Genomic DNA, 9,577 nt, shown 5'->3' with positions numbered 1-9,577 from the left:
ACATTGTGGTCGTGTCCAGAGGACAGTTCATGTGTAAAAATGATGACGTTTACAACAAAAAAAAAGAGGATTGATTGAATGTGAAGGATCAATGAGGAAGAACAAAAAGAAGGAATCAAAAGACAGAAGAAGACAAATACTGAGAGACACGTCTGTCAAAGAATACCGAGAGACACGTCTGTCAAAGAAGAAGAAAAGCATTTTAAAATCTGCTGATGTGTATTTTAATGTGTTCTGTTTGAAATGTGTCTGCACAGCTTTATTTTATCTGTGTGTGTGTGTGTGTGTGTGTGTGTGTGTGTGTGTGTGTGTGTGTGTGTGTGTGCGTGTGTGTGTGCGCAGCAATCATTCAGCCTGCAGGAAGAAGCCTCAGTACCACAGCATCTTCCAGTCAGACCTGAGGTGAAAATCCACACAGATCTGTTTAGCTTTCAGCTCGACTGGACCCAGTGGATCCACCCACTGGACCCACTGGATCCACTGGACCCAGTGGACCCACTGGATCCACTGGACCCACTGGACCCACTGGATCCACTGGACCCACTGGACCCACTGGACCCACTGGATCCACTGGGTCCAGTGTTTTCTGTCACATTTGGATTCTTTTTTTTTCAAAGATGTTTTTATTGACTTTTTGCACACATATGTGGTAGAGGTGTAAAATGTTGACAGGAAGTTTGTAAAATACACAGTCAGCTTCAGTGGAGAAAGACAGTCCTGTCCATGCACAGTGTGGACAAATAAGAACAACACAAAACAAAAAGCCTTATCTGACCCACCCGGCCAGCCGTCATTACCAAGCCAGACTTACATAAAGGAAGCAGCAGGACGAACAGGCCAGTTGTGCTTCACTCCAGCTGGACGTCGGGTTTCAGTATGAACCCACACAGCGGCCAAAAGGAGGAATCAGACAGGACCGTTTCTACGCTGACGTAAAAACAAAGAACAAAGTGTGAGTGAGGGTCCGATCTCAGCTGCTCTGAAGGGCAGGGAAAGATTCCAGGAAACTTTCCTGTAGAGTTACACACAAGACATAACATCTCTGAGCCACTGAGCGTGGGTGGACGGGGCGGGCGGGGCGGGCGGGGCAGCACCCCTCCACCCCAGCACGTTGACATTTTTATTTTCTGGAAATCCAGTCGAGCTTCTTTGACACTCACCTGAAATCTTGTTTTCAAACTCGGAGTTGAAGTTTGTAAAATCTGACTGTGACAAGAAGTGAGACTCACTGTGTGTGTGTGTGTGTGTGTGTGTGTGTGTGTGTGTGTGTGTGTGTGTGTGTGTGTGTGTGTGTGTGTGTGTGTGTGTGTGTGTGTGTGTGTGTGTGTGTGTGTGTGTGTGTCAGGTTGTCACAGACGTTGAGGTGTGTGTCGTGTACATTTTCCACCTGCAGAGGAGACGTGATGGCCAATCATCTGGCAGAGAGACCAGACCATCATTACATCAAGTTAACACACAGCGGTAACACACACTCATACACACGCGCGCGCGTGCGCGCGCACACACACACACACACACACACACACACACACACACACACACACACACACACACACACACACACACACACACACACACACACACGGAGCTTTCTCCAAAACGACCAGAAACACCAAGAAAGTCAAACGTTAAACAATCACATTAAAGCCAAACGTCTGATTGGTCGGTCGGTCTCAGCAGCAGGGTGGTGGTTTGACCAGCAGAGGGCGACAGAGGACAACCAATCAGACAGTCCAATGAGAGTCAATGATGTGAGGACGTCACATGTCCAAACGTCACAGGGACACTTTACTGACACGCAGGACTTTGAGTACTTTGAGTACATGCTGCTGAGAATACTCACGTACTTTGAGTGCAGGACTTGTACTGTGTTGTGGAGTATTTTCACACTGTGCTGTGTTATTTGAATACTCCAACTCTCTCAAACACTGAGGGGGGGGTGTGTGTGTGTGTGCGTGTGTGTGTGTGTTTCAGAGCGCAGTGCTGACGGTGTTAACACACAGCCCACTCGCAGCTCCTCCAGGTAAATCCACGCCAAAGACACCTGTCAGTATCAGCTCCTTCACAATAAAAGCCTTCCAAGCGACTGAATCTGCAACAAACAACTGAATTAGAGGGCTTTTAATGTGAAGGGGCAGCAGCTCATGAAGTTCACAGAGGTGTTAGCGTTAGCTTCAGGTGCTAACTAACAGCCTGTGTCGTGCATGAAAGTTTAACATTTAATGTTCACCGACTTTTTTTCTGAGCTCCACCCACTTCTGATGAAACCTTCCTCTTCTTCCTCTTCTTCCTCTTCCTCTGCTTCTTTCCCTCTGCCTGGTCCTTGTGTCACTTCCTGCCACTGATCAATTAAACAAAACCAGATCTGATCAGAAATCAGCTCAGACTGAAACAGTTTGTTTCCTTTTTTAATAATTATTTACTTCCTCATTACCTCCCTCACACACACACTCACACTCTCTCTCTCTATCCCCCTCTCTCTGTCATACACACTCTCTCTCTCTATCCATCTCTCTCTCTCCCTCCCTCCCTCTCTCTCTCTCTCTCTCTCTCTCTCTCTCTCTCTCTCTCTCTCTATCCATCTCTCTCTCTCCCTCCCTCCCTCTCTCTCTCTCTCTCTCTCTCTCTCTCTCTCTCTATCCATCTCTCTCTCTCCCTCCCTCCCTCTCTCTCTCTCTCTCTCTCTCTCTCACACACACAGTGTTACATCATCCCTCGGTCGGGGCGGCGGAGCCTTCATCCCCATCCACCTCCTCCCCTCAGGTCAGACCTCCGCCCAGCTGTCAATCAAAGCCCTCGCCTCCCCCTCCCCCCTCTCCTCTCCCCCGGCAATGACCATCAAGTTCCTGGGGCCCCACCCACAACCTGAGCAGGTGAGCAGAGGGTTTTCACAGGTGTGTTCTGAGCACAGAGAGGAGAGATGAACTGACCGGAGATCAGTTTGTGATCAGCTGATATGATTGATTTGAAGATGCTTCTGTTGATCAGACTGACCCTTCAGACTGAACTCACCTGTGACCTGATCACATTGTGGTAACCACGTGGTAACCATGATGTTTCTGTCCTCCTCTTCCTCCTCAGCGTCCAGCCTCTCCTCTGTCGGCCTCCCAGCTCTCGGCGGTCCTCTTCGCTCTGTGTCACGGCGTCTCTCAGGCGTCCTGGCGTTACCGGACGTCTCCTCTCACCATCCGGTCGTGGATTGGACAGCGGGAGCGTCAGCTGTCGGACAGGACGTGGTGCTGGAGGTCGGAGAATGTGGCGGAGTGGGTACTGAGTCAGAGGGAGCAGCAGCTGAGCGTGAGCGAGGACGTCCTGCTGCTGATGGCGAGGAGAGCTCTGGGAGAGGACAGTCCGCTGATGGACTGTCACAGCTGGACCGTAGACTTCCTGCTGAGACACCAGCTCAGTCTGCAGCCCACACACACCGACGCCGGCCGGCACCACCGAGGAAGACTGCCAAAGGTCATCAGAGACAACAGCCGGACGTTCGTACACTTGCTGTCCACACAGGTCAGAGGTCGTCCTCGTCTTCATCAGTTCAGCTGAAATGTCTGCTTCTGGTTCTGATCTGAGTTTGATACCACTTCCTGTTTTTGATGCTTTTCAAAACCCTTTGAAGAAAGAGACACGGCTCAGGACACGTCCTGTCCTCAGCTGTTCAGAGAGCAGCTGAACCCTACAGACCAGAAGCCAGCAGGGGGCACTGACTGTCTCTGGCCTGGTCCAGCAGAAACCCTCACACAGAGACCTGTTTTTATTATTTTGTCCAGCCCAGATAAACAGCACAAACCGTTAGCATGCTCGCTAACGGCTAACGTGAGCTTCCATTGACGATCAGTCTGAGTCTGGGTGAGACTCTGTGCTGTGCCACTCAAACCTCATTAAGAAACCTGCACGTTTAGACGGTTGAAGGTCTTCTTCCTCTTCTTCTTCCTCCTCTTCTTCCTCTTCTCCTTCTTCTGGAAGATGGACTGATGGATCATTGACTGTGTTTCTGTCCTCAGGTCCACAGTAACCGTGTTCCTCCTCGCTGTGTGGCCTCCATGGACGAGTTGTCCATCTTCATAGACCTGGACCAGTTCTCGAAGCAGAACCCTTCAGCCCTGCGGCTGTCCGGCTCTGTTGAGGACACGCCGGTGTTTGACGTTGTCCTCTGCGCTCTGTCTGACGGGACACTCCTGCCCCCGCAGCTGTTCTTCAGAGGAACCTCGTCACACGTTCCTGAAGGGTTCCCAGAGAACGTTCTGCTGGAGGCTCGACAGGAAGGCTTCACAGACCAGGACCGCCTCGGCATCTGGACCAACGAGGTCTGTGACTGACTCTGAGCTAACAGAATCAGTCTGATGACTCTTAATGTTTAGTCATGTGACGGCATGCTTACCTGTGTGCAGGTGTGGAGCCCCCACGTGGCCTGTAACAGTGAGTCTGTGTTGATGGTGGACGTCCATCGAGGACACCTGACACACGAATTCAGGGACACTTTGACCTCAATGTCCACAGGCATCGCCTTCATCCCGTCAGGATGCTGCTGTCTTCTGCAGCCGCTGGACGTCTGTGTGACGCCGGTGCTCAGAGACTTCTTGCAGGTACTCTCACCTGTCCTACCCATCTCACCTGTCCCGTCTGTCTTGATCTGTCTCACCTGTCCCATCTGTCTTGATGTGTTTCACCTGTCCCGTCTGTCTTGATCTGTCTCACCTGTCCCTTGTGTCTGGATCTGTCTCACCTGTCCCATCTGTCTTGATCTGTCTCATCTGTCCCGTCTGTCTTGATCTGTCTCACCTGTCCCATCTGTCTTGATCTGTCTCACCTGTCCCGTCTGTCTTGATCTGTCTCACCTGTCCCTTGTGTCTGGATCTGTCTCACCTGTCCCATCTGTCTTGATCTGTCTCACCTGTCCCATCTGTCTTGATCTGTCTCACCTGTCCCATCTGTCTGGATCTGTCTCACCTGTCCCGTCTGTCAGGATCTGTCTCACCTGTCCCGTCTGTCAGGCTCCGTCCCACCTGTCCCGTCTGTCCCTCAAAGATCATTGTTAATGTGAGAGACTGTGATGAACTGATGAAGATGTCCTGACGTGTTGACCCTGGTCTTCCTGCTCCAGGCCCGGTGGACTCAGCTGGTGTCTCAGGGGGGTCTGGACGGTCTGGGTCTGGATCAGCTGGCTCTGACTCTGGCCTGCTGGCTCAGTGAGGTTTCCTCCACCCTGAACTCAGAGACGCACGTCCTCCGCAGGTCTGAACACAGAACCAGTATCTGAAGCTTAGTGATGTAGATTCAGATCCTGGACCCAGTGTCCCCCTTTGTGTTGACTCTGAACCTGCTGTCCGGCTGATTCCTGTCCTCCGTCCACACTTTTCTTCCTGTATTCTGTCACAGTCACATGCGGCGTTTCTTCTTCTGTGGTTCGGCGCTAACGTCGCCCTGTGTTCCAGGTCGTTCGCCTTGACGTGTAACCTGCAGGAGGTGGAGGGGCGAGCGGAGGCGGCGAGGATGATCCAGGCCCTGACCGAGACTCTGGTCCAGCCTCTGGAGTCCTCGGAACCTCCGGCCGATCCCAAACCACAGCTGGAGCTGCTGCTGGTGATGGAGGAGGAGCAGAAGGAGGTGCAGCAGGAGGCGGAGTCGCTTCAGGGCCTCAGGGAGGACGGACATCTGAACTGAGGGGCGAAAGGAAGTACCTGTTAACCAGCTGGTCCTCAGGGTCCACCTGGCCTACAGGTGTCAGGTGGGACGGTCGCTTTGACTCAAACCTCAAACCGATCTTCAGCTGTTCTTGTCATTTTACACTGAAACTGGAATCAGGACGTTTTAAACGAATGAAGGGGACAAGTTCAGACTGGGACGTCTTTTCATGGACGTTCACGTTCAGGACACTCTGCTTTCAGTCCGCTTTACACTCGTCCACACGGAGACCGCGTCGTCTTTGCTTTGTTCCAGTGGACTTTGATTGGTCGATCAGTGGACGTCACCTGGCCAGTGGCTCCATGTCACGGGGGACACGGTCCAGGTGAGACTCAACGTCCTCCAGCGTGAGACTCAACGTTGAATGACGTGTCCGTCAGCCTTTGGAAAATGTACTTCCACCACAGGGGCTCACACACACACACACACACACACACACACACGTGCACACACGCACACACACACTCACACGACGCACATGCACACACACACACACACACACACACACACACACACACACACACACACTCTCCCTGGAGGAACATCACAACAGCTGAACACACTCAGTTTTCTCTCCCACACTCTGTTAACTGAGAGGTTTCAACAGTCAGTCATTACATCACTTCCTCCACACTCGAACACACACACACACACACACACACACACTCCTCCAGGTTCAGGTCTAAGCCGTGAGGTCAGTCTGATTTATTGATCGGGAGGATTTATCTGAAGAGGACTCTGCTGCTCTGCTGAGAGTCAGAAACTGAAGCAAACGTTGAATCATGAGGTCATGAATCACCTTATCGTGATGAAGAGGCTGATGTTTACACACAGGGAGGAGGAGGAGGAGGGACATGATGGGAGACATGTTAGGACTTAATATTCGTTTCCTTGTTTCTCTGTTTCAGTCAAATCTGATTGGTCGATGTCAAACAAACGAGTCTCAGAGTTTAAGGAAGTTTGTGGTTTTTGGCACAAAGTTGTTGTTCAGCTCTTCTTCTTCGGTCGAGGAGTCCTCCAGGTGTTTCTGAGCAGGAACCAGCAGCCGGACCCTAAAGACTGACCCTGGACCAGTCGTGACATCATCTGTAACGTCTGATGAGTGGTTGACTCACAGACGTCACGGTGTTCACTGAGAGTCGTGATGAGTGTGAACACGTGCAGGCGGATCAGAGACCAGGACCAGATCTGGTCCTGGTTCAGTCTCCTGTCTCCTGACGGGAAGCCTCTGCAGAGTCAACGGAAACGCTGTTGTTTGTTTTTACAGCTCGATCAGGTGAGACAGACACAGGTGAGTTCTTGTTCTGGAAGGTCAGCCACACCTGGATGATGTCAATGGGTTTTTCCCACCAGCTGAACTTCCAGTTTGTCTGATGTGACATGAACATGAACATTAAAGTGAAGCTAACAGCAGTTAGCCTTCTGTGCACACACACGCGCACGCGCACGTGCGCTGTCCTCAGCAGTCTCACGCTGTCCTGAGCTGCGTTCAGGAACATTAAACTCTGTCACAGTTAAATTTAGAAACCATGAGAACACCACGACTTTCCCAGCGTGCCCTGGAGCAAGGCAGCGACCCCCTGAGGTCGGCTCAGATCAGCTGGGAGATGCATGATGGGAAGGACTGCAGCACAGTTTGACCTCGCTGTCCTCCATTTAAATGTATTTTCAGAACATGAGCTCTGGACAGTTAGCTGCAATGCTAACTGTAGCTAATGTCTCTTTTTACATTTCTGCTTAATTAAATTATTTCTACAACATGTCACATTCTTTCTCTTCTGATGCTAAGCTAACAGTTTCTCCTGCTTCCAGCCAAAGGCTGATTTTCTTTTAGTTTGAAATCTAATCAACTTCTGTTAACTTATAGATCCACTTAGCTTATGATTAGCTTCAGGTCGAGTTCGCTGAGAATTAGCTTCTTGGCTCATGTAGCTAAGAGTTAGCTTGTAGTATCTGCCTTTGATGAGTATTTTCTATTTAAACTTTCTGATTATTTTCCAGTTTTCTGTGGGATAGCGTCAGGTAGCTCAGAGTTAGCTAACTGGCCTGGCCCGGCCCACTTAGTTTAGGTCCACTTACATTCTAAGTGCTAGTCAGCTAAACCCTGCTAACTACAGAATGGATTGGTGACAGCTTGTTAGCTAACAACAAAGACACAGCATGTAAAGGAGACAGATTCAGAAGCTAGTTGCTAGCTAGTAGCAGTGTTAACATTTTCTGAATTGTATCTGCTAACATTACCGAGTTTACGGCCGTGTCATTTAGCAGCTAAGTGCTGCACTTTCCCAGTCCCAGTATAATGCTAAAGGTAAATTAGCTTGTTAATGGGAACTGTTTGATGCTAAGTGTCTCCAGTGGTTAAAATGCTGTTAATTAGCATGGACTCAAATGTCAGCAAAAGCTTTGGAGTTGTTTGGGGGGGGGGGGGGGGTTTCAGTTCTGATGGAGCTAACATTCGACCACGTCAGCATAAACTGCAGCTGCTCCTAAAAACAACAACAACAACAATCACCATAACAGAATAAGAACAAAGATGTAATAACAACAGTAGCAGCTAACGCTCCACAGAGACGCTCCTCAGCCTCGTCGCTCTTCATCCTGTTTGTCTGTTTGTCTCCAGATGGTTTCTGCTTTTTACAGGACGCTCACACGCAGAGAGAGAGAGAGAGAGAGAGTGTGTGTGTGTGTGTGTGTGTGTGTGTGTGTGTGTGTGTGTGTGTGTGTGTGTGTGTGTGTGTGTGTGTGTGTGTGTGTGTGTGTGTGTGGCTCTCCACTCAGTCTGCTGTCTTCGTGTCTGGACCTGACTGATTTTAATCTGATGAATGTTTTGTGTTCGTGTCTTCTCTCGGCCTGTTCTCATGGTGTCTGTCAGCAGATGCATTGTGGGACGTGTAGTATGTTAAGAGGCAGCTTCAGCCTCGTTAACCCCTCACTTCCTGCTCTGCTGTGTGTGTGTGTGTGTGTGTGTGTGTGTGTGTGTGTGTGTGCGTGCGTGCGTGCGTGTGTGTGTGTGTGTGTGCGTGCATGTTGCTTGAGCAATCATCCAGTCAAACTAATGAAGATCAATGAGACTGATTGATATGATCATATCATTAATGATACAAACACAGTGAACTGTGTTTTTTTGACTCACTGAGCAGAGCAGGAGCTAGGCTAACAGTTTCCCCCTGTTTCTAGTCTTTGTGCTAAGCTAAAATAAACACATCCTGGACCTGTCTATGTGCTGGACACACTGACAGGAAGCTGGTCTTCTTCTTCTGTGACGTTTGAATTTCTGTGTGGGATCAATACAGTTCATCATATTCTACCTGAGACGAGGAACCAGAAGAAGAGACAGACGCGAGGACGGCAGCTTCAGTCAGGACAGGCTGTAATCTGGTGTCAAAGCCAGATTAAAGTGGATTAAAACCAAAACAGCACTTTACATTTTCCAAACACAGGTCAGAGGTCAGATGAGATTAAACACGGACCGAGCGTTTACCTGCTGCTTCATGAGCGTCTGGATTAAAACAGATCACAGATCAGTTCTGGAGGAAGCCGTGTGGGCGTTTTGGCTTCAGACCAGCAGGATTACACTGAACTAGGACTGTGATCATCAGAGATTAGGACGTTTCATCTGAGTCAGCATGATTTTCAGATTAAAGCTTTTTGAAATAATAAAAGTCTCCTTCACAAATTTAACGCTCCGACGTGTCTGCTCGTCCTGCTCCTCTGATTGGCTGAGGAGACTTTTCAGACTTTTTTTAATCTGTGAAGCTTTAATGACGACATGCCGTCTCACATCACGTCCTCATTAAAGAGTGGCTGAGAGGAGAGACATGCTGTTCGCCCTGTGGATTTAAATAAAGGTTGAATGCTCAGAGTTTGGGACTTCCCGCTCACAGGTGTGAAA

General features: G+C 49.8%; 1 protein-coding gene across 1 annotated transcript in view; it reads left to right on the top strand.

Moving 5' to 3' along the window:
• Positions 1-5,664, top strand: part of pogza (pogo transposable element derived with ZNF domain a) — a 13,719-nt gene extending 8,055 nt beyond the window's left edge. The window contains exons 17-24 of the mRNA XM_070984964.1: positions 343-402; positions 1,346-1,751; positions 2,652-2,873; positions 3,082-3,510; positions 4,005-4,307; positions 4,392-4,586; positions 5,105-5,235; positions 5,436-5,664. Coding sequence (XP_070841065.1) covers positions 343-402; positions 1,346-1,751; positions 2,652-2,873; positions 3,082-3,510; positions 4,005-4,307; positions 4,392-4,586; positions 5,105-5,235; positions 5,436-5,664 — 1,975 coding nt within the window. The remainder of the gene's footprint in view (positions 1-342; positions 403-1,345; positions 1,752-2,651; positions 2,874-3,081; positions 3,511-4,004; positions 4,308-4,391; positions 4,587-5,104; positions 5,236-5,435) is intronic.
• The last annotated feature ends 3,913 nt before the right edge of the window (positions 5,665-9,577 follow it).

This window comes from Chaetodon trifascialis, chromosome 17 (genome assembly GCF_039877785.1).
Source record: "Chaetodon trifascialis isolate fChaTrf1 chromosome 17, fChaTrf1.hap1, whole genome shotgun sequence".
In the NCBI taxonomy this organism is placed as follows: Eukaryota; Metazoa; Chordata; class Actinopteri; order Chaetodontiformes; family Chaetodontidae; genus Chaetodon; species Chaetodon trifascialis.
Note: the sequence above shows the minus strand (reverse complement) of the source record. Positions and strands in the feature narration are given on the sequence as shown.